Source organism: Strix aluco, chromosome 19 (assembly GCF_031877795.1).
Source record: "Strix aluco isolate bStrAlu1 chromosome 19, bStrAlu1.hap1, whole genome shotgun sequence".
Lineage (NCBI taxonomy): Eukaryota > Metazoa > Chordata > Aves > Strigiformes > Strigidae > Strix > Strix aluco.
Genome location: NC_133949.1, coordinates 9,866,823 through 9,891,673, shown reverse-complemented (window position 1 = coordinate 9,891,673; position 24,851 = coordinate 9,866,823). Strand labels below are relative to the sequence as shown.

Sequence of the window (24,851 nt, the reverse complement as noted above, 5' to 3'; positions counted from 1 at the left end):
AAGGCGCAGGCAGCCGCCCTCGCGCCTTTAGAAGCGGGTGAGGGAGGGTCGCAGGCGGGTGGTGGCTGAGGCCGCTTCAGCGTGCAGGAAGAGACCAAACCCTGTGGGAATGAGGCTTTTTTCCTTGCTCAGGAGACAGGGGGTCCTACCTGGGCCTGCAACTAGGGAAGACTGGAGAGTGGATGCTGGCTGTGAGCCTGGGCCGTGTTTCCTTAGGAAGGCACCATCTGAGGGGAGACTTGTGCTATCTCTGGTGCCTGAGGGCTCACATAGCCAAATTCACCCTGATTTTTGGTATAAGTAACTGATTAGGTGGTGCTGTGTTCAGCAGCAAGATGTGCTGTGGGGCTGGACACAATCTGTAGCAGGCCTCAGTCTGGCAGTGCTGGAAGAAGGTGAGGCAGAGGTGTGAGAGCTGAGGGACTGTTTTATGCCCTGAATTCCAGGGGATGAAGCTGACTGTCAGCACAGTCTTTGGCTGTGGGGTGTTGTGAAATGTGCTCTTCCACCTGCTGTTACATAAATGAGTCAAATCTTGAAGGATTTCCATGTAAATTTTAAATAATTATAACCTGTGTGAAGTGAGAGCTGGCCTGTTGCATTTTCTTGTCTATACTCTGGTAGAAATTCAGTTTCTGTAAATATGTTTCTAAAATGGAGTGTTGAAAAAAACCTTACAAACTGAATAATGTCAAAAAAAGTCTTGACTTTGCTGTTGCTTTTGAGGTACACTGGGTAGAAGAACTCAGATTTTGGGACAGCACTGGCAGCTCATGGAGCTTGTGGTTTCTGTTCCTGTGACTTCAGGCTGAGGCCATCCCTGTCTCATTTAAAGGTGTTCATTTATCTTCTGCTGGCATGTATTTTGGCAGCTGCCCACTTTTCAGGCTTGTTCTCTAGGCATTATTGTCCCATCATCTTTCACCACAGGAAGAAGGCAGGTATGGAATTGTATTTACTTAATAGGACAACACTGTGCAGCTTTCCCTTTTTAAGGTGGCTGGGTATGGTGAGAACAAGCTATTCTTTGTGTGGCTGGAGAACTGCTGAAATAGTTTGATCAAATGCTATCAGAGAAGTTATTTGGAAGTTCATTATCAGGTCTTACAGACATCCAAGTCAAGATTCATGGGTTTCTCTTTATGTTAGTGCCTTATTGCTTGAATTACAGTGGAGAGAAGTTGGGAGGAGTCTTGCTGGCACAGGCAGGAAATGGTTAAGAGCCTTTCATATCACCTGGGAAAGCAATTCTTTGATTTTTCAGAGGGCGCTAACATGCTGCAGTTCATAGGAAACAAAGGAAAGGGGATCAAGTATAAAAGTTGTTCTTGAATTTTGTTTTCAGTGGCAGAACTTATGAAGGCTGGATATTGATGTCAGCTGAAAAATATGGATTTTTGGATTAAAAATAATTTTTTCTCTTCTTATCTTCATCCAGAAAATGATCTGTGAGGTAAGTCTTGATACCAACTAGTGACTTTAGATAACTTCTTTTTAGATTGAGAGGTAAGAAAAACCTTTGTATTGCTGACCCATTTTAAAGCTGTGAATTCTTTGCTTAAATTGTTACTTGGGCAGGGAGTACAGGCAGAAGTGTGAGTCAACAACTGTAAAAAGCCCACAACGCTTTCCTGTATTGTCTGCATTCAAATTGCTTGCATTAATTTCTGAGCTGAAGTATAAAAATTCAAGAGCCAGGAGAAAGATAATGAATCAAGGGAATTTGCAATTAAGAGTTGCAGTAAATACTTCAGCAATGACAGGAGACTTTCAAATTGTAGTAGTGTCTATGTTAATATACTTTTGCAGTTGATGCTTCAAGCATCTTCTATTGGTGGCTCTTAAAGTACTTCCCAAACCTTGTTTCTTTAAACCGTGCTGCATTCCCAGGGGTTTTATGTTTCCAGCTTGTGTAAGGACTTTGCTAGTAGATGGTACAGTTGCTGATCCTTAAAGGCAGACTGCTTTTGGGGGGGTGTAAGAGAGGGGTCTCACCTTAAAATGTGCTGCTGGCTTTTTGTGTGTGTGAAAACAGATGCTTTTTCACGTGGGTGTGATTAGATGGTAATAGCTCACACACAGTTGTCACTGAGAGCAAGTGCCATGTGAAGGGAAATCTTTATATCCTATGGAGAGCCCTGCAAACCATCTATTCACCTCGGAAACGCTAAACTGAAAGTAAATTGTACTCTCACTCCTGGGAAGGTTAATTGCAGCTTGTTCATTTATGTATTTCTGTGCCTGTCTTGATGTACTGGATTCTGGTGGATTTATTGAGTTTTTGGGGGGAATGCTGATTTTATTTTCTTTGGCTTTGTACTTTTCAGTTGATACAGTAAGTGGTATCTGAGGTGTGAGTATATCCCATTTCAATAGTGTGCAGCGCAGTGGTGTAACGCGACTGCCCATCTAGTGCTGTGGTACAGATAAGCATCAGTCCTTGCAAGAGTCACCTTGCCAGTTCTTCTTGCTATTGCCTGTTGTTCCCAGTTTCCCTTGCACCCCCATGTTTTGCTCAGGCACTAATTTCTCGTTGTCAAGAAGGGAGAGGACTATAATCCAGTCAGAGCTGGTGGATGTCAGTTCTTTCGTCTTGGACATGAACACCCTAAAAGGCAGAGTCAGGACCATTTAGTTCTTGCAAATTATATTCCTCATCCCTGCATTTCTGTTCCCCTCATCAAGCAAAGCTTTTGTCACCTTTCTGTTGGTTTTCCTAAGGTGCAGGAGAAGCTGTGGACATTCACAGCTTCTGCACTACCTGTTCCCAGATTCGGGCTGGATGGGAATCTTTTATCACCCCACCCTATTTTGGATTAATGTGTTATTTGGTAAGGTTATGACATGCTCTGATCTATTGCATTTTGCCGCTTCTGAGTCTTGAGCTTACATCCCTGTGGCAACTGCAGAAATAAATCACTGGAGCTCAGTGACAGAAACTCTATCTCGAAACACGTTGCACATGATTCACAGTTAAATGTTGTTATTAGGGATCTAGAGAGTGGATTGCTTTTGCATTTAAACAAAAGATTGCAAACCCAGATTGTCTTATTCTGTAAGATTTCTCTTATTTGGAAAAGTTATTTTTCTAAAAACTTGACTGTTAAGTGCTTTTGCTTATGTTGTCAGTATCTGATATTCATTTAAGCTATTCAGTGTGAAAACCTCTTCTATTTCTTTACCAGTGCTATTGATTAAAATGCAGTTTACATTTCTTGGGAAAATTCGATATTCAAAAATGTCTTTTCACTGTGAGTCAGAATGTACTTTTCCATGGAATAAAAATTCTGGAAAGGAAAAAAAAATGCTATTGGAAATGTTGAACAAATTATATTGTCATTTCAAGCAGGTTATACAAGAAAAAAGAAAGCACTTCAAAGTCAAAATGAAGGGCTCTGGTGTTTTTGACATATTTTGAGAAAATTAGTACATTCTTCTGCAGTTGTTCAATTTTATCTGTTCAGCGTTTTCCATATGAAACTCTTTGAGAATGTTCTGTACTGGCCTTAACTCCAAGTTCCTGTTTAATTCAATTGGCTGTTTCAAATTACATATTAGAAATGAATTATGAAGCTTTTTTCTCCTTTGTCTTCAGCCATTGGTGTTTCTTCTAGAACTAATAGAAGTGGTTGTTTCCAGAATTTTATAGCAGTTTGCAGTTCTCATGCTTTAACTGCTGTATCCAGTGGTACAATTATTTACAGTAAATCTCTGGTTTTGAAGAAAACCGGACAGGAAAGACCTTTGGAATGTAACAGGTTAAAATATAATTTTGCTGTTAGCTGTGTTGCAGCTTGCAGATTAGAAATCAAAACATTACTGGAATAATTACTGCTGTGGTCATTTTTTGGTTTTAAATATTCCTTTCCCCTTAATTGAAAACACTTTTCTATGCTAAATAGAAAGGACCTGAGCTCTCCTCAGCAGTGTGCACTGAGGTGTTGCCTAAATTATAGAGAAAACACACTTTGTGGCAAGATCTGTTTTTTCACTTCTCTAAAACAATAATCCCTGAGGACAAGGGGGTGTGCTGGGGGTGATGGGACTTGGGCTCTGGACATGCCTATCCCTGAAGCACCCTGGCTGACACTGATTCTCGGTAGTGCGGACTGGCCTCTCCTAGGACTGGTGGCAGGTACCAACAGAAGGACCAGCTTGGGGAGAGAGTGTTGAGGGCATGTGGTTCCCTCCAGTCTTGAGGAGGGAGGAGATACTGTTACCCTGTTTGGGGTAGAAGTTCAGAAAGATAGAAATTTCATACTATGCTTTTCCAGCTTCATAATGTTCTTATTGTTAGTGAATTTTTCTCAGTGTGCAACCTGTTTGCAGTTTAATTAAGCCTATTATTCCTTGTCCTAACCATTGTGGTCACGAAGAGCAGATGTTATAATGTCTCATCACACTTGTCACTTCTCTGTACTAACCAGTACTTTGATTTTACCACAGATGATTTTCTAACCCTTGGACATCTCTTTGGATTCTCTCCAGTTAGCCCATTATCTTTCCTGAAGTGTGTTGCCCCAAACCGAACAAGACTTCAGCAGAAGCTTTACCAGAGCCAACTGGAGGGAGAGGGCTCCTCAGCTGGTCTGTGGTGTCAGAAAGATGAATTTCCTCCTGAGCTGTTCTTCCCCACTCTGAGTTGTCTCAAGTACTTGTTCTCAACTCTGCTGCTGATGTCCATATGATTTGGTATATAACTCATATGTTCTCTGCTTCAACTTCCCTACAATTTGAAAAGAAAAATTTCCATATACATGCTACCTCTTATTTAGCTAGCTTGAAATTTTTGGATGAGGGGCATATACAAAGTAAGTGGAAAATAATCAGTATGTTTGCAAGCCAATTTAGAGCTCAGCAGAAGCAAAGAAGGGGACAAGATACTTTATAAAATCCTGGAAGGTTCAGACAAATGGAACTTTTCAGTTGAAACTAGAACTTTATTTTGGAATTCCTTAAGGAGAGATTGGAAGTCTGCCACACTGTAATAGTTTTATATTGTAGGAAACCGAGAACGCCTCAGTCTCTTGTTGACCTATATAGTTCACAGATACTAACTAGATTGTGCAAGTCTGAGCTGTTCATTTTATAAAGAAAAAGAAGAAGAAAAATTTACAGGCTGATTTTCTGTGTTCAGGAATAAACATCTGAGAACTGCATAATGCAGATTCACACTATCATTTAACCCCAACTTTCAACGTTTGGTTTGAATGGTATCCACAAAACCCTTGTGGCTGTGGAAACAGCATGTCTTATCGGTTTTCTTGGTGGCATTCAGTTGATTACATTTAGAACAGAAGATCTGTAAAGGAATTTTCTGTAGGCTTCTGTAAAATTAAATTCAATTCACAAGAACGCTTCTGGGAAAATTTCTGTTCTAAATAACATTCATCATTGTGAATTAGTATGCTGAAGAGAACATGGTAAATCCAACTTAATTTCATTGCGTATGCTTTTGTCATTTGTATTGGTTCAGGGAGGTAAGATCTCCTGTAAAGAAACTCAATAGGTTAGTTGCCCAAGGAGCCATAACTGATGGAGGAGGATTGAGCTGGATTTGGTACTGTAAAGTGTTGCTCTGCGTGATGTAGTGCTCTACTGTGCATTTTACAAGTGGGGCTTCCACTGATGCATTTGGTGTTGGTGCATGCCACAGAGACCTTTGAGAAAGGAAATTTTGCTTGGATCTGTCAAAGGGATGAGGAATGTCATATTTCTGCTGGCATTATTCAAAAGCCAGGTATTACTTCTATGAAACTGTAAAGATTCATCCGTTGCAGAGTTTTGCTGCAAGAGACTGCTGAATTGCGGGGGCATGGGTGATTGTGTGGAGCATGAGGGCTGGGTTGGAGCTTCCCTAGGTGTCCTCAGCTGTAGTGACAGGCAGGCCCCTGGATCTTGCAGTACAAGGTCTGGATGATGTTCCTTCTAGTGCTGTAGGAACCCAGTGTTTGCCGAGGTCCGAGGAAAGACAGGAATGACATCTTCCGGCAATTTATTTTAAGGAGCAAACTAAATTTAAAGGTTAAACTAATTTTTTTTGTTTCAACATCCTTTCTTATTGTCTTGGACACAAAAATGTATATTTAAAGGCAACTTTATTCTGCAAGTTTGGACTCATCCTACTTTGGAATCTAGCCAAGAAAATGTTACTAAATTTCCAGCCTTAAATGTAACACGTATTCAATTTCAGGTGTGGCTATCCCCATAAACTAAAAAATATGTCCATCAGAGGCCTGAAGAAGAAACAACCGAAGACTTTTAAAGTCAAAATTATAACAGTGGATGCTGAAATGGAGTTCAGCTGTGAGGTAAGTCCTCAGCAGAATGCTAGAAAGATGGGGACTGACCTTTGTATTAGAAAGATATAAATTTTGAAAGTTCAGATTATCAGTTCATGGGTGGTCTTAAAACTGATCTATTATTTTTATAAACATTGGATTACTTACTCTCAGATAACCATCCAGAATTTAAAGCTGTTTCTGTGAAATCCATTTGACTGACACAGCTAAATTAACAATAGGCCTACTTTCTTCATAAGAATTCCAGCACATGATGCAGGGCTTGTTTGTAAGTATACCTACTTCTTAACAAAATTATTTTTTCAGAAGTGACACAACTCTTTAAGACACTGCTAGCTTGGATAAAGAAGCCTGGTCAGAGCTGGTCCTAAGATGTTGCTTATAAAATAATTTCTAAAATGATGCTTTTCTGCTCAGTTGATCTGGGACATTCTCTTCAAATTTGCCATTTGTAAACTCCAGTTTATTTCTTTACTACAATGGCTGGTTTTTATCTCTGGACAGAAAAGATAAATTGGGTAGAAAAATCATGACTGCAGAAAAATATGGAAGAAAACAAAAATAGCAAGTGATCAATTGCTAAATGAATTGGGCTGCACTACTGAGGAGACAGAACTGTGCCTGATTAATTCCTAATCATCCAGCAAAAGCAAAAAAAGACAGTTACTTTGGGAAGAGGAGTTAGAAAACCAAAGTGCCAGTGGGACTGGCAATTCTAATGAGAGACTTGACTGTCCTGTGGGGCATTTATTACTTCATTTATTAGGTCCCTTAGACAGAATAGATTAGTCACAAGCAGTGCTCTTCTGTGACTTACTGATCTAAAGTACTTACAGGCAGAGCTGTGAAAATAAAGAATTTAGAAAAAATGATTTAGCGATCAGAGTCCTTGTTAACAAATTCAGCTTAATGTGTTCCTTCCTTTGCTCTCTCCCTTCTCACCAAATATTGCTCTCTTGCTGGGATGATTATTGCCTAGAAGTTTTTTTTTTCCTGCCATTAAGTTTTTAGTGGCTGACCCAAGCAATTAGACAAAATCATCTTTTTAACATGTAGCTAAATAGAAGAAACAGATGTGCAGCCACTTCAGTGAAAAAATGAGGCAAGATATGTGTGAATTTCAGGACCTTTAATCAAAGTTTGCTCTCTGTGGAGCCAGGCTACTAAATGATTCTAGAAGACAGGCTCCTGTTCGTTTAAATCAGAGTAGCATAAAAGCTTCACTTGGTGCCACTGAAATAGCTGAGGTATGTGAAAGATGGATTTGCTTTCATTGTTTGGCATTTCTACACTGTGCCCTGACACTCCTTTTATTTCCCCTGTCCTTCTCTGTCTCTCTAATTGTATAAGCTATTGAATAAGTTTTTTACAAGTATTAATAAAGCCTTGCCCTGTTCTGGGAAATCAATAGTACAGTCATCATTCCCTGTGCTCATAAAGTGCTTGATGCTGTGCTTAAATGACTACAGCTGCTCTGTGAGTGTTCCCCCAGAGGAGAGGAAGAGGAGGTAGAGCATTGTCACTATTGCACCTTTGCTGTAGACAGCAGTAGACATATTTCATTGAAAAGCTAAAGGTGAAATAAGAGTTCATAGGGGAGAGAAAGGCAAATGGTAGCCTAGTTTGCTTGACTGAAATGTAGCAAATTCATTCAAGACATACCTGTTTTTCTTAATTTTCTCTTTCCCCTTTAGATGAAGTGGAAGGGGAAGGACTTGTTTGACCTGGTGTGCCGAGCACTTGGTTTAAGGGAGACTTGGTTCTTTGGCTTGCAGTACACAATAAAAGGAATGTGCACCTGGTTGAAGATGGACAAAAAGGTATAGGAAACAAAAAATAAGTGTGGCAGTTTTCCACTTAAGGAAAGATTTACTTTTAGCACAGGAGCTAAAGGAATGTTGCATGACAACTCATAATTTTAGATGGTATAATTTTTTTAACACTAAAGTTCGTTGTGTTATTTGCTTCTATCACGTTTGGCCTGAAGTATCACACACCAATTGCCACTATATGCACGGATTGCTATTAGATTAAAGCTCAGGATTGTCCTTCCTTCTAAAAGGCTGGTTTCTGATTTTCCTCTAGAATATTATTTTGAGATACTTATGTACTATTTTTGCTGCTGATTTTATTTTATCTGTAAACAGGTTTTAGATCAAGAAATCCCCAAAGAAGATCCCATTAGCTTTCATTTTTTGGCTAAATTCTACCCAGAGAAGGTAGAAGAGGAACTATTACAGGAAATTACCCAGCATTTATTCTTCCTTCAGGTCAGGAACAGTTTTTAACCATGAATTCCTTCTGTATTTACCCCAGTCCTTTTGTGTTGTCTTTGATCTTGTTGGCAGCTGTTAGTCTCAGAACAATTCTGCTGGCTTCAGTTGTATCAGTGTCTCTGTAAAGATCTCATTTTTATGAAATACAAACTTCTCTCCTGACTGCTGTGGTTTTGTGTACTAGTAAGCTGAATGTTGTTTGCTTTCTGCATGTTTTTGTTCTCTTGATGACTTCTCTTACTGCTTGTGCTAGGAAAGGGAGTTAAATTGCTGAGACCTGTAGTTTCATGTAAAATGACTTTTACACCTAGCAGTTTGGGTGATAATTCCATATCTGGGTATTCCAGACTTGTTTTGCTCCTATAGTATGTGTTAAAAAATAAAAAAATCCATGCAAGGCTGTCACTGCCTGAAGAACTGTGAGGCTTTTGCCCTAACTGGTCAGTGCTGGGAAGGATGAAGTGAAGCCATCATTTTTATCAGCTTCAGAAGCTATCTTGAGGACTGTGTCATCTGGTCTGCTCTGGCTGCAGCTAAATTGGATGAAGAGAGTCTCAACAGCTGCTTGTCATCGTTGTCTTAGACCTGCTGGTGTAACCTCTTGTGTAACCATTCCCTAACCTAGTTCTTTCAAAATGAGCAGAATTAGAAGAGACCTGTTATTAGATGTACGCGCTGTGCATGGGAGTGACTACGCAAGCAATTATGGTTGCAGTTGTGAAGGTGGAGAAGAGGGAAGGAATGGTGATAAGCAGTTGGGGACAATAAGCTTTTTCACCCGTATCAGCTGCAGATGGAACAAGACCTGTGACTACGGCCTATCCCTGAAACTAAAACTTGCAAGTTCCTAAAAATAGTCCGGGTGGTTACTGGGAGATCTTGTTGTGTATGACTGTAGAAGGCACAGTCACTAGAAAACAAGAATTCCCTAACCTGTCCTTAAATCTTCATTTTGGATTGTAGGGAAAAAAGATCATAGAATTTGATAGCCATTCTGAAATACAGGCTTGTTCATCTAGCGAGTTTCAAAAGGAGTGGAGCAGCATGCACAGCTATGACTCAGACAGAAGACTCACCACAATGTGTGATTCTTTTAAAGACAAAGTCTGGAGGCATCATCATGTTGTCTGATAGGCCCTGGATGAGAAGTGCTGTTCTCTTGGTGTGGTGATGGTAGTCTTCTGAAATGTCCAGACTTGTGCATACTGACTTCTGCCAGTCAAATTAGCCAGTTTGAGTTCTCTTCCCTACCCCATTGAACTGGGTGCCTGCTTCTCATGCTAGCAGAATAAATTCCCAGCCCTGACAAATCCTCGTTACAGATAACAGAACCCATTTCAGCTCTGCCATAGGAGCTGCAGGACAGCAGTACTATGCTCAAGAGCACAGTTGTTAGCTGAGTGAACACAGATTGGTCTGTACACCATGGTGGTTCTTACAAATTTACAAGTTTCCATGAGATGGAAGCCAGTAAAAGAAATAAAGTTAACTCCACACATGCATGTTCTAGTAGCTTTGCAGAGGTAGCTTTCTTATTTGCCACTTGTTTTTCTTTTGTCCCAGAAATTGTTAGGGTTCTCTTAGCCCCATTTAAAATGTAGATAAAGGAGCAGATTCTTGGAGTACAGTGTTTCTTAATCAAAATAAAGATGTGTCAATCAGGAATAGCCATGCTGTGGCTCCATAGCTGCAGCAACAGGCTGTAGCTGTAGTAAAAGGTACAGAAGCATTGAGTTTTGGATGGTCACTTGTTGGTCAGCTCTTTGTTCCAATGTCTGTGACATCCAGCTTTTCTTCAGAGTTTCTGTGGAGTGCTCTGCAAGTTACAGCCTTCTGGTGTGTTGCTTTATCCTGGTAGCTTTCAGCAGTATGTGTCTGTGCAAGTAGGTTGGATGTATGAAATAAATTCATTCTGCATCTGTAAACAAACACAGTAAATACACTTGTTCTCTGAGGAGGATGTGTTAATGAAGTAATGGGAAAATGCTGTTGTTCCAAGGGTTAATATACTAACTAGAACTTCATCCAGAACCCTTAACCACTTGGCAGTTTGATTTGTAAGCTAATTTTGGAAAGGAATGAGAGGGACTCTTTTCCTAGTCTTTTAATCCTGATTTTTTTCACTTTTCTCCTTGTACCTGCCTTGACTAGCAGATACGCAATTAGCAAATTCTTCTCATTCCAAAGTAGAAAACCAAGACTGAAACAAATTTGAACTTGCAAAGTTTCCTGACTATAAGAACTTAAGATCACACCTGGATGCTAATAGGAAAAACATGTACGGACATCTGGATGCCTACAGATTTCAGCTCTACTGACTGTTCAGACCTTCACAAACTAATGTGACATAACAGCTTTTTGAAAAATGTGTGAATAAATGTAAATGACTAAAGCTTAATGTTGTCCGTTTAAAGATTAGGTAATTTGCTCCTTCACAAAGAAGTATAACCAAATGTCCTTGTGAGAACTGATCAGAAAAAAAACCCTAGACACTTATGGGGGATTTATCTTAAGTTGTTCTAAATTCCGAAACACATGATTTGCACCATGGAGTATGAAAGCTGGAGCTTTCCAATTTGGAAGTCTTGTCTTTTCATTCTTTCCATTTTATCAGCTTAGAAAGAATTTTCCCTGTACTATAACTCAGGTTCATATATCGTACTCACCAGAGACTAAATTTAAAAGAAAAACTTTCTTGATGGTTCATTTCAGTTCAGAGTACCTACAGTGCCAAAGTGTATTTGTAAAGATAGCTCAGTGCTATCTCAACTAATTTTTTTTTGGAAATGTTTAAGACTGTGCATTATGCAAAACTTTTGTCTTGTGCTTGTTAGTAGGCTAAACACATTACACCTGAGAGGAGGATTTGTGAAGATTAATTTCCCCTTCCCTCTTTAGGTTTTCAAGTAAAAATTATGCAAATGATTTAAAATCAAGCAACATTTTACAGATTATTACACCTCTGATCTTGGTAGCACCATGAGTGTTAAAAGAATCTTTACCAATTATACTAGGCTTTTATTTTTAATAAGCCCCTGTGTTTTTGTTTTGTTTAGAGCACTGTAACTGAATAAATTAAGTGCTCTATTAGTCAGCTTTCCTTTGTGGGGTCTCCTTTATTCTCTCATTCTGGAAAGTTTAAGAACATACTGTTATGGTTTTCAGTATGTCTCTGTCTTTGGCAATATCAGTCAGCTGGATAGACCTGAGCAATCAGGTCTAATTGGACCTGCTTTGACTAGATAACCTCTAGAGGTCCCTTCCAACCTAAAATTCGGTGTTTTAAAGCTAACCTTTCCAAAGCAAGAAGAAAAAGAAGAATTGTTAAAAGGAATGAAGTACAGACAATAAAAATCATGTTTTATAACACATTCTTTTTCAGGACTTCTTATATAAATGTGTGGAGACAGCTGACTGGCATTTCTATGAACTTAGAATTAAGACACTTTAACTTTCAAAAGTTGGTTTGTTGTCTCTTTTTTTTCCATTAAATGTAATGCTAAGTAAAGGCTTCCTGTGTTTCTGAATGCCATTTTATTGTTGATGTTATTCATTCATAATGATGATGTTTGGTGCCAAGTTATAGTCTGGGCATGTCTAGTTTCATTTCAAGCCTGACATAAGCCCTGATTTTTGAGCTTCTTTAACTTGCTACCTTTTTCTCTTGATTTAGGTTAAGAAACAAATACTGAATGAGGAAATCTATTGTTCTCCAGAAGCAACAGTTTTACTGGCTTCTTATGCTGTTCAGGCCAAGGTTTGTGCATAGAAGTACTCCTTTTTATTTATTTTTCTTTTTTAACCAACATACATGGTGATGTGTAAAACAGCAGTGTTAAAATTTGCTATTAAAGTAGGTCATCCTGGGAGGTACAGGCACAGCTAGAAAAATAATCATTAGATGCCACTACAAGGATTTTGGTATTCTATGCTTTTGCAGCTTAGGGGATTTTTTTTGACCTAACATTTTAATGTAATCTTTTTCCCAGCTAGAATTATTTCCTGTTGTTTTAAAAAATGTCCATGGATACAGCAGGTGCTGATACCAGAGCTCACAATGGAAGGGACCTCATGTTTTTTAGTATCTCTCAGAACATAGTTCACTTCATGCCACTGAGAGCCAAACTTATACACTGGCAGGAGGTGAACACAAGTTCTTAGCAGGGCTGGCCCTCTGCAGCAGCCCAGCCTATGTGCAGTAGGCTATAGGAGTAGGGGAGCTTACACTCCTGAACGTAGCCTGTGATTCAGAGGAGGGTATGAAGTCGTGGGAGATTGCTTCAGATCTGCTGCTACTGAGAACTGCAGGCTAGGACTGGAGTCTAAGGTTATAGGCCACCTTAGTGGCTGTATTGGAGCCGCACGCATAGCACAAAGGCTGGACGTAACTTCCATGGACAGTTCAGATGGGGAGAACCTGTTTATTATGTGTTACCCTGTATATGAGAGAACCAAAGCAAAATCTGTCTCAAGCAATCGTATCAAACCACGTAAGCAACAAGTTCTTCAGCGTCCTGCATCTAACAAACTGAAGTATCTTTTCTTTTCTTGGGACAGTATGGTGACTACGACCCAAATTTTCATGAGCCGGGCTTTCTAGCCCATGATGAACTTTTACCCAAAAGGGTAAGTCTTTATTCTGTATAAAACCAAATCTTTGAATCTACTCTTTGCAACACAGATACTGCTGTGGGATTAACGAGAGCATTAGATATTGTTGCTTCTACCCTGAACTTGGCAAAATGACTGAGCTGTGAACTGCATTCACATTGTTTGGGAGAAGCAGCACATGTATTTGTATCTTCAAAGGAAACCAAACTCCATCCTTTCTCTGTAGGTCCTCAGGCAGTACCAGCTGACAGCAGAGATGTGGGAAGAAAAGATTACTGCTTGGTATGCTGAACACAGGGGTATCGCCAGGTATTGAAATAATTTAATTCTTTGGAAATCTCATACATTTCAGTAACTGGTTATTCACTGTCTTCAGTGAAATTTGGTTTTTGTAGGGTGAGCAAAAAAATACTGGTTTGCAAGATGTGATGTTAATAGATTAATTTATAACTAAGAATACAAACATGCACTCCTCTGGGGTAAAAAGTGTCTTGAGTAGGGCTCCAAGTGCTTGTAAACTGGACTTGCTTTGAAGTGAACAGAAAAGCTGAGGGCTCTTGCAGAGCTTCATGACCTAACATATCTAAACCAGAAGTCCTGTCTCATCAGATGCCAGCAGAGAGAAGTTCCTGTAGAAAGTCTGAGTTGTGTTGAATTTGCAGTTAGTCCTGAGAGTTCAGCCTTTTAATTTAAGGCTGTTAGCTACCTGGGAGTTACTGGCATGTCTGACCTGTGGAGCAGCTGCCTTTCTGGAGCCATACCACACCAGTCTCCCCCTAGAATAAAATGAATGAATCTGATATATTTTATACCTTGTGAAAATCATGGCACAAAAGGGTGTCAGCGTACCTAGCAAGGGACCAAACCAGTAAAGATATGCCATCATAGTTCCAGGACTGACTTTTGGTGCTAGTCCATGTGGACATTCAGCATGTATGGAAATGCAATTAAACAAGAAGTAGGAGCTGTTGGCACCCAGAGGCAGCCTTTCCTAATATTTCAGTTCAATTTCTCTTTGGCTGTTCTAGATGCTTTTTAGCACTATTTTTACTGAATATTTTCCTCAGGACTTTTATGCCTCACCTTGAAGGGAGAAGAACAGTGGGTGGAGATTCTCATCCTTCTTTGGCCTCTGCCCAAAGCTCTGTTTAGAATTTGTTCAGGACTCATTTCTCAACAAACTCTATTTCCTGAAAGAAATATCCTCAAGTCATGGAAAACAATGGTAGGGTAGGTCTCCAAGACATAATATGATGGAGTGGTAAAACTAACACAAGGATAAGACTGGACTTGAATTTTAATAAAGATTACACTATACATGATTCAAAATAGGTACAGCTTTACTGTCTTTATTCTGTAGAGATGCTGTTTTTATTACCCTTTTTCTATTGTTGAGAGTAAGACGGCAAAATTAAGATACAAGGGACCAGATAGTCTGTTCTAAGTGGGAAATGTAGAGTCAGCTAGGAGAGAAAGGTTGGAAAGGAATCTCCAAGTATAACCATGGCTTTATTCTCTAGGGATGAAGCTGAGATGAACTACCTGAAAATTGCCCAAGACTTGGAAATGTATGGTGTCAACTATTTCCCAATTGCTGTAAGTCCTGTATTTTAGCAGTTTTCAATTGCAGTAGATGATGGTACTGTCCTGTTAAAATCCTCCAGGGAGTTTGGAACTGGGACTCCTGACTGCTGCTTTTCTCTGCTGCTGGTGGGCTGTGGACTGATTGTCCTGACTTTTACTTGCCTGCTAAATAACTAGGTGAATAAAACAGTTAATCTTAATGTTTGACCATCTGACAAAGGTCTTGAGTAGCTCTGGGTATGTAATAGGAAGAAAGAAAAATAGTCTAAGTTTGAGCTGCTATAGTCAACCTAGAGGACTGGGTTTATTAGCTAGCAGTGACAACATTCATAGTATTTTGCGGAAACATCAATTTCCTAAAAATACAGAAAAATATCAATGTGTTAGAATTGTGTGTGGTTGTTTAATGTCACCATAAATGGCATTTACTGATATCTATTGTTTTTTAGCAAAATAAAAACCATACAGATCTCCTACTTGGAGTTGATGCCAAGGGTATTCATGTCTACAGCATTAATAACAGGTTCTCTCCGAATAAGTCGTTTGAGTGGAGTGCTATCAGAAACATTTCCTATAGCGAGAAAGAGGTATGATGGCTTTGATATGTTGTTATTTTTATATGGGCATGGGTGTGGACTGGGATTCTTGGAACAGGCTGAAAGCTGTCTCTGTTTAAATAATTTGGGGGTGAAGGGGAAAATCATAGGGAGCTTTGTTACAAAAAATAAAAATAACAGACCTGCCTTTCAGATGCGCTGCATAACCTCAGTTCCTCTAGGAGCCAGAGGCTCCTCTGAGCTCTCTATAAACTTTTGGAGCCCTCTATTCTGGTTACTTCCCTGCTGCTTGTCCTTTGCAAAACAAGTGTGTTGATCTCTGAAAAACATAGATATTATGAATACCACCGTGACTAGCTTCTTCAGTTATCTCAGCAGGAATTAGATGACCCATAAACACTTAATGCCATTTTCACATGCAGAAACAGTCCTTGTAGCTGAGGTTTGAAGCACAGTGGCAAGGGGAGACATGGAGGAGACATACATGTTTTTCTGCCTAAATTCTGCCAGTTTGTCAGTGCATGATTTCAGTCTTCAGCACAACCCTATCACTGCAATTTCACTTGTGATTTCAGAGCCCATCTTTTAATTGCAGAAAACACTGTGGGGAGTGGATGAAATTTAGTCTTATTACAAATCATGTGGCTACATGGAAAACTATAATCAGAAGAACAAACCCAGAAAAACTACATTGGTACTGGAATACGTGGAATTTGTCAGCCAAAGGACAGCACAGCCTGTTCCATTTTCTGTGGGCCTTTTGAAAAACATTGAGGATGAGATTTGATGTCTGGAGGTAGATGTGCATACATTAAATCAGGCAGGGCAGCCTACAGGAGTTCTTTGCATGTCTTTGCATGACATTAAACTTCCCCTCTGGTCTGTGAATAAACTGCTTTAACTCCCTGTTAGTGGGAAATTGGGCAGCCCTATATTAAAGCTCCACTGTATTGTGACACATTCACAGCCCTGCTCCTCACAAGGCAATGCATTCAACCAGTTGTTACCTACGGGGTGAAATGAGCTGTAGGACATTATGCTCTTGGTGACTCAGATGGCCCGAAATTATACATTACATCGCAAATGAATTATAGGAATAGTGTTAGCTAACCCATGAGTCATGGAAAACAGGATCTTAAAGAATGGAGCTGTATTTTGTTATACAGCCAAACTGAGCACAACATTTGAAGTGAAACAGTGTGTACTGACCTGGCAGCATCAAAGCCCTTCGTGTCCTCTGGAAAGAAATCAGGAGCTCCAGGACTGTTATCTGCTGGTCAGAAGAACAAGTCCTTCAGGTCCTTGATACATTTTGGTTGCACCTCCAATGATTGGTATTCAGAGAGGTGTTTGACATCTCCCTGACTTTAAGAATATGACTTCTGAGGATTAGTAAGGTATTCTGTTTTCTGGATAACCAGTACTTGTTTCAGTCTTCTTAGTATAGTGTGCAATGCACAGGTGGTATTGTTACAGAAACCACCATCCAAACTGGCACCAGGGTGGGTCTGTGGGAGGCTTTATCTCCTAACGTAGCCTGCTACGGGAGCAGATGAGGAACTTGTGTAACAGCAGCCCTGATTCTGATTCTTTTGAGCAAAACATTTTTACATCACTCTGCCCACATTTGTGGCCTAAATCACTGCTTCCCTGGAGAGAAATGGAGATAGGCTAAAGTTTGCATTAGCATTAATAGTTTCAGCTTTGTTTTTGTCTTTCTCACTGTTTCCTTTCTTTTTTTCTTTTGCCTGTATAGTTAACTATTAAACCTCTTGACAAAAAAGCAGAAGTCTTCAAGTTCTTTTCCTCTCAACTCAAAGTGAACAAATTGGTAAGTGTCCTGCTTTCCTTTTTTAAAACTGAGCCTGGTAATACTGGTATCTGACTAAAAAATATTGTTTGTAAAACCTATGGAGAGGCCAGGGAACATTGAGTTTCTGCATGTGTTTTCCTGAGGATTGCTCTGCCTGGGAAGTCAGAGTGCATATGTTTGTCTTCTCTGGAAAGGGGAGATGATGGGTGGAAAGCCAGATGTGAAAGACAGCCCAAATCACAAATGGAAATCCAGGTGCTGGGAGGGGAGGATGTAGCGTATGGGAAGGTGCAAAGCCACTGCAGCATCTGTCTGTCTGGCTACTGTGGGTTCTCAATCAGCTACTATCTCTCCTCTTCTTGGAGAAGCAACAAGGAAGGGACCTAATCAGCTGGCTAATTGTATCATCATTGATTGCTTCCTAACACAACCACCACAGGGGTTGGGTCACTTCTCAATAAGCTTGTGGAAGGGCTATCACAGGTAACCGTTCCCACAGCTACATCTTGTGTACTCTTGGCCTAGATCTATTGCCTGTTCTTATTCAGGAAAATGGAACCAGAGGGGGATAAAGGACAGAAGGAACCACTCATTCTATTATGAATTTTTCTAAACTATTATGTACGTGGGTATGAGCCTGTCCTGGGTGCTGATTTTCTCAGAAGAGAAGCAACTGCCAGCACTTGTGCTGAAGTCAGGATTGTCAGTGTCTCTCCTGTGAGGCCAGTGTGGGGTTCTTTGTTCCTCTGGCTGGGGCACAAGTACATCAAAATCACATTTGCTTTGCTATTCCTATCCAGATTTTGCAGTTGTGCATTGGAAACCATGACCTATTTATGAGGAGAAGAAAAGTGGACTCAATAGAGATCCAGCAAATGAAAGCACAAGCCAAGGAAGAAAAAGCTAGAAAAAAGGTAGATTCTTTCTGCTCGTCTGTTGTTGGAAACACAGATTATTATTCCAGCTGGTGCCCTTGCTGTCCATGCATTGCATCAATATGCATGTGTGGGAGGTGAGAAAGTGCAGCAGGATGGAATGTGGGAACAGCTCTAGTGTGTATGCAGCATTGGAGGATGTAAGTGATGTTTGTGAAACTGAATAGGTGATTGCAAAGATTTGGGGTACATAACAGATCAATCCAACTGCTCTCCCAGCAGTGTGAAATAACCAGTATTAACTGTTAGAGGAGTGCAGAGCTGCAAAGTGCAAGCAGCTTCAGCACTGCATCTCTGGTAAATAGCAGTCCACCAGCTAGAGAGCAGTCCATTCTTCATTAGATTCATTTGTGGCGCTGCCCAGGCCCAGATGAGATTCTGCTGCAAACTGACAAATAGAATGATATTGCTCATTCTATTTCCAGATGGAGAATCAAAGGCTGGCCAGGGAGAAGCAGCTCCGAGAAGAAGCTGAGCGAGCCAAAGAAGAGCTGGAAAGGCGTCTTTTCCAGCTGGAAGATGAAGCCAGGCAGGCCAACGAGGCCCTGGTGAGTAGCGTGTTAGTCTGAATGTTCTTGTGCTTGATGGGCTTTCTTGGTTTAGAAGCTTTTATTTTTTTCTTATGGCTCCTGTGAGACATGAATTATGACTCAGACAAGGCTGAAGAGTTTCTGACCACTGGTGGAGAGGGCATGCGGGAATACCTGTGAAAACTCCCATCTGCCATAGCCTTCATTTGCTGTGATCCATTTGCTCCCTGTATTTGGTTTACAGTAATTTCTTCAGGCAAAGAGGGAAGAAAGGAAGCAACCTTGGAGCTGAAATTGGGAGAAAGGGGCATGGTGCACTGGCAACTGAAGGGGCCAGCTTCAATTTTTGGTTGATGTCTTTGTCCAACTCTAACCAAATGAGTTTCCTTGCTTTGTAGAGGTGAGAGACAGGAAGTTAGGGAATTTGAAGCAGAGGAGGAACACCAGATCCTGCAATTGTTTACTATACTTTTTATTTTAAGGAATAATATTTTATCATTTGATCTTTTGAGGAAGGATTTCCTCTTCCTGACTGTCTGCAGGGGTGATTTTGCAGGGTAATTAAGGAAAATTGTTTCCTCTTAGCTCCGATCCCAGGAAGCAGCTGAGTTGCTGGCTGAGAAAGCTCAGATTGCAGAGGAAGAGGCAAAATTGTTGGCCCAGAATGCTGCAGAAGCTGAGCAAGAACGACAGAGGCTGGAGATCACAGCTCTGAAAACCAAGGAGGAGAAACGCCTGATGGAGCAGAAGATGCGGGAGGCAGAGCTGATAGCGGTGAAGCTGGTGAAGGAGTCTGACCGGAGGTTAGAGTTGCTTGAGTGGGGTTGTATGGTCCCTAGTGGGATGCCTGGGTGGAGAGTGCTGCTTTTCTCAGAGCTAAGCCCATGAGGGAGGGATTGTTCCCAAAGCAACACTTCAGAGTGACTAAGCCTTCTTGTGTCTTGTTTGTTCCACCTGGTACCAGTGGTTATGATGCAGGTCAAGAATTTTACAGAGGATCAGATGCAAGGCTTTAGAGATGTTTAGTGTTAAAGATCCAGAATACAGAAGCAGTTTCTATTTAGTGTTATCAGAAGAGCACTGGCTACCTAGCTATCTAAATTTACCCATCTGTATATCCTGTGAGTTGGGAGGCTGTTTTCATTCATCAATGCCAAGTGATGGTCTCTTTTGTCCCTTTCAGTTTTTTGAGAAGTGTAAACCAGGTAAGCTCATGTGGAATATAAACCACTCTAAGTGTTTGCATGTTCCATAACACTGTGCTGTCTGAAGATGCAGAGCAGACCAGACCAGTGTTAACAAAGGATGTTTAACCTTGCTATTAAGGGCCTTCTGCTTGTTTTAGGCTACTGCCAAAAAGCTTGTCAAAATAAAGAGCAGTTATGTTCCACCTCTCCCTACCTCAGGGAGGATCTCTGACAGCCTGGAGAATCTGTATCAGCAGGTCGTAACTGAGCCCATGGAAATTAGGAGTAGGAAAAACATGTTAATTCAGCCAGTTTGTGCAGGATTTCTTTGAAAGCATGTGTCATGCTCTGTCCAGTTAGTTCTCTATGTGACCATCCTACCATGAGTGTCTTTGGGTAAAGGAATCACAGTAAGGGATCTTGTTCTCTGGAAGCTAATGAAGTGCATAGCTTTGAAATCCACGTGTTGCTTTATACTGGAAATCATCAACCATTCATGTCAGGTTATTTGTCTTACAGAGCCAAGGAAGCAGAGCATCTGAAACAAGATCTGCATGAAGCCAGAGAGGCTGAACGGAAAGCAAAGCAGAAACTCTTAGACATAACCAGGCTTAATTATCCTGTAAGTTTCTACTCTGCTGGGCACCACTTCATCTTCAGAGATAGTCAGATGTTGATTGCATTTTTGAGGTCCCCATCAAGCTGAGTAGTGGCATGTCTGCATCCAGCTGGGGGACAAACACCTATGGAACCAACTGGTGCCTGAACACAGTGTAGCTAGGGTGGAAGCTGTATTTGTTTGGAGCAGTGAGTCAGGATCTTAAGAAAGGCAAAACAAAAGTTAAAAACAGGACTGGTGTTGGGACTTAGGGAGCAGAGATTCTTTCCTGCATTCATGCCTAATACTGACTCTGTGCTGTCTCAGGCGGTACTTTGTGGAGGTGGCTGTGCTGAGCCAGCTGTGTTGTCCTGGCATGTGAATTGTCCCTGAGTGTCTTTAAGGCAAAGCAGATGAAGCTGTCTCCAGCAAGAAGGCAGAGCTAAAGCTGTGTGCCCCAACTCCCTCTTCTGCTCCAGTCTTGCTGAGAATGGATTTCCATTCTCTGTTGAAATAGGAACATTGCAGCCAGGATACTACTCTACCTTTGGATATGTGGGATGTGGACTTCAGCAGTTCATCTGGGGCCACTCGGGTAGAGGGGAAGGGCTGCAGGAGCATCTGTGTGTTTCAGAATCCATGGGTAACTTATGAAATGCTCAGTATGGCATTCTTGCGGAAGCTGGGGAGATAAACCCAAATTCAAATGATCAGATTTTTCTGACAGTGCTTGTGTTGTCTCTTTCAGCACATGGTCAAGTACCCACAATATTCGCCAGCTGACACCAGAGATGCCAACTTTGACAAAGGATCCATAAAACTGGATTTGAAGGACATTGACCTAAAGAGACTGTCCTTTGAGATAGAGAGAGAGAGGTATCAGTATTCTTGTGGTGTAAATAAATGAAAATGTGAATAATGGAAAGTACAGAAAGGGAAAAAATCTCTAGGAATCACAGTTCATCCTTTTAACAACTCAGGATGACTTCCTACTTGTACATACGGCTGGAGACCTTTTACTGAGCTGGTGTGGATTATGTCTGTGTAAAACTAGCTATTCACAGAGGAGGAGTGTTCTGGTGGCATCAAGCCGTGACAAGTCCGGAACCCTTCTGTCTTGAAGAGCATTATGTCAGGGGCAAAGTACCTTGCCGGAGTAGCAGCATGTTAGAGGACAGAAGCTTCCCTCTAGTGTTGAAGTATGGTATTGCTTTGATCTAATACATTAGAGGGTTTTCCTCTCGGTCTGGAAGGAAATGCTTGGTAAAATGTTAGTAAGTGTGTGAATGCTGAAGGGTGGCAGTGAACCCCCTTCTCAGTGGGCCAGGGGAGTCAGGCCGACGTGTGCCAGACTTCATTTTCCCTATCAAAAAACTAAAATGAAGCAAAGAATTCCTCTCTCGTCCCTCCACGCACACCTGTTCTTGAGCTATGTCATGCCTGTAAGTTTTTTGTCTCCAATGTGTGGACTACAGGCTAGACTACTTAGAAAAGAGCAGAAAATTCGAAGATCGACTGAAAGAACTGAAGTCTGAAATTCATGCTTTGAAACTAGAAGAAAAACAGTCTGGGCTTTACTCTCATTGGAATGAAGTCCTGGGATCCTTGGATCGCTCTTTAGGAAATGTATGTACCCTAAACACCTGCCTGACACACTTTTCAGCATGAACCATAAAAAAGAATAATGTGGATGTGCCAAAGGTAGTCGCTGTATTTCAGTTCAAGGCATGTGCTTTAGTACACTTGATAGTAAAATATTAAAAGTGTGAACATAGACAACGAAAATTCATGTCAAAGCAAAATCTAAGAAGTCTTTCCTGGGTGGGATACTGGTATCATAAGCAAAAAATAATCATCTTATTTTACAGGTTATGATATCACAGTAAGGGTTTAAGGTTTTGGAGCAAACTAAATTGTTGTAACTTAATAATACATTTAAATGTATTTCCTCATAGTTTGCATCACATTCTCATTCACATGCTTAGTGGTTGCTAAAAATCATAAAAGTCTTGGTGTATTTTTTTTAAGGCATTGAGGAGCTAAACCCAGATTTTCATCATAAGTTTCTTGTTATGTATATAAACACTCCAGCTTCTTCCTGAACCAGTGGAAGAATAGGGCTGGTTTTGTCTTTCCAGGTTGTTCCACATGCAAAAATGGCTCTGAGTCAACAGTTTTGGAGAGCGAAGGGAGGCTTGGAAGAATTATGAGGGAGGATGGCCTTTATTTTCAGACTATGCATCTGATGTTCTTTTTGGCTTAATGAGTGTTGATATAGAGAGGGCATTAAACTTCCATGTGTTCTTTTCTTTTGAAGACCCCATCATGGATGAAAACCTTTGAAACTGGAGATTCATTGGATATAAATCTTCAAAGACCTTTCACTGCTTACTCGTTAAATACTGCAAGCAGCTGGCCTTGTACCAACAAAATTCAACACACAGTGCCAGTGGAAAAGTCATCTTTTCAAGCAAATTCCTTGGTTGCTAACAGTGTGGGCACAGGAACCAGAAAACTGATTATAAAGGTAATCAGATTTGTAAGTAAATTCCCAAATGTTGACTAAAAGTTGAGAGGTAAGGAATGTCTGGCTTTAGGGACCTGTTTTGTCTGGCTCTGTCACAGCCTCTCAGATGAGGAGACAATGCATGGCTGTTGCATGAGTTTGAGGACTAGGCATTGGCACACCCTTTGGGACTGTTTATAACTCGGTTACCTGTTTTTTCTCACTTATGATCTAAGCTGGAATGCAAAGCTGTAAGCCTTAGTAAATGAAACAGATGCCTGCACACAGTAGGAAGATCTGTGTTACATTTTATTTGTATCAGCCAGGCTTGGAAATAAGAATGTGGTCCCATGTGTAGAGAGCTTAAAACATACTGTACCTGTCTCCTGGTTTTAAGGGGCAGGGAGTAAGATACCAATAAGTGCCTAGACTTCCAACAGTTCAGTTCTCTTCTAGTGTGTTCCCTGTCAGAGTCCCAAAGAGCTAATGAGCTGGGTCTTATGAAAAAACAACCTGCTTTTAAATACCACTAGAATGGAGAATCTAATACGCATTCAAGAAAAACTGTAAGGGCATGGCGGTCTTGAACAGTGGGAAGGAAATCAGCTTTCTCTTGGTGATGCTAATTGTGCAAGGTATTGGAAGTAAAGGAAGCTTGATGTATTTGCTGCTGGTTTATATGAAGAAAACCGAGGGTTTTTAGGATCAATTAGAGGCTCTGGTATATAACATTGAAGACTTGAATCTTCAGGGGTTTGTGCTTAGAACTAGAAGGAACACAACTGAGTGTAACAACAGATGAGGAAGCAGCTCTTTCTAATGCAAGTAACAAGCAACTTTTATGACTAACTTAATCCAAATAGCAGGGGTGAAGCAAATATGCTTGTTTTAAGAAGAAAGAAAAAGCTATTGCAGAGAATCTTGCAAAAGGCTATGGAGTCAGAGGTAAAGGAAGAACTGGACCAAAGGGAGTTACTTTGCTTTAAGTAGGAGTTCAGGGCAAAACTGATTTTTCCCATTTGATTTACCTGTAGGTTCAGCAGCATGACTCGGATGTGATCTACATTTGAAGCGTCTCATTTCCTTACCAGACTGGTAGAACCTGCTGGCCATCTTTTTGGCTGCTGCAAAATGCACCTATACGAGGACGCTTGTGCAGCTCTGTCTGACGGGCATCGGCATAAGAGACATGGTACTATAGTCAGAGCAGTGCTGTTCAGCTTCTGAGCAGCTAACGTAAGCTGGGAGCACTAAAACTGCCAGTCTCAAATGGCTGGTGTCTTTGGGTACAATGGTAAACATACAAACCCAGAGGAGTGTTGTTTACTACTTATGCACTTTTGAGGAAACACTTTATACTTTGCTAAACCTTCCTCCCTCAGGTGTTTTTACACACTGACTTATCAATATGGTACTCTACTTTTATAGAAAGAATGCTAGGCAGCAAGTGTCCAGGAGGTGTTTGGGATGAGAAAGAAACTGTAAGTGATCTTGGTGTTTACCTACACGATAGACTAATTATGGTTTTGGTTTGGTCCATGGGACATGACTCCCACAGAGCTGCTCAACATTTTAGTGTTTGCCTGCCAAATATTTTCCTTTTCCTCACCAAACATTTCTTGGTTTAATTGATTTGCATTTCTCTGTGAGAAATCTCAGTTTTTAATTCCAGATGTAGAAGTGGACATCTTGAAATACCTCCTCATTCCTGGGGGAATCCTTTGTTTGGAAAAGCTTCTGTTCTCTCTACAGTTTCTGACTAGATCAAGCGCTTTTGCCACTCCAGCAAACTTTGCATACGTTAACTTGTTTCCCAGTCCTGTGTTATACAGCTTCCAAATTAGAAAAAGACAAAAGATGCTTTTGGTGTCTGCTAAAGTTGGACTTCTCATGGAGAGGTGCATGCAGCAAAATGCCTGCCTCATTAGTAAAACCTACTTGCATTTTCTGGT

The 24,851-nt window shown here is 40.7% G+C and overlaps 1 protein-coding gene across 7 annotated transcripts; it reads left to right on the top strand.

The window, feature by feature from the left end:
• Window positions 1-58: 58 nt before the first annotated feature.
• On the top strand, window positions 59-24,851 carry LOC141931976 (merlin-like). Of its 7 annotated transcripts, none has more exons than XM_074844842.1 (20): window positions 59-395; window positions 1,346-1,453; window positions 4,489-4,692; window positions 6,194-6,311; window positions 7,997-8,122; window positions 8,450-8,572; window positions 12,252-12,335; window positions 13,136-13,204; window positions 13,416-13,498; window positions 14,710-14,785; window positions 15,223-15,360; window positions 17,087-17,161; window positions 17,944-18,057; window positions 18,504-18,626; window positions 19,194-19,417; window positions 20,315-20,417; window positions 21,142-21,269; window positions 21,869-22,019; window positions 22,711-22,920; window positions 23,934-24,851. In XM_074844842.1, exons 3-20 carry the CDS (start codon window positions 4,685-4,687, stop codon window positions 23,967-23,969), a joined length of 1,989 nt encoding a protein of 662 aa, XP_074700943.1. In that variant the 5' UTR covers window positions 59-395; window positions 1,346-1,453; window positions 4,489-4,684; the 3' UTR covers window positions 23,970-24,851. The 7 variants fall into 7 exon arrangements, with proteins under 7 accessions (XP_074700943.1, XP_074700945.1, XP_074700941.1 ...); XM_074844844.1 differs by having other exon boundaries at window positions 4,447-4,692; window positions 19,194-19,411; XM_074844840.1 differs by having other exon boundaries at window positions 4,447-4,692.

Bases quoted from the DNA above. Each gene is read 5' to 3' on its own strand.
- LOC141931976 (XM_074844842.1), top strand. The intron at 13,499-14,709 runs GTATTGAAATAA...TTTATTCTCTAG, and splicing joins GAACACAGGGGTATCGCCAG to GGATGAAGCTGAGATGAACT. The intron at 20,418-21,141 runs GTAAGTTTCTAC...TGTCTCTTTCAG, and splicing joins TAACCAGGCTTAATTATCCT to CACATGGTCAAGTACCCACA.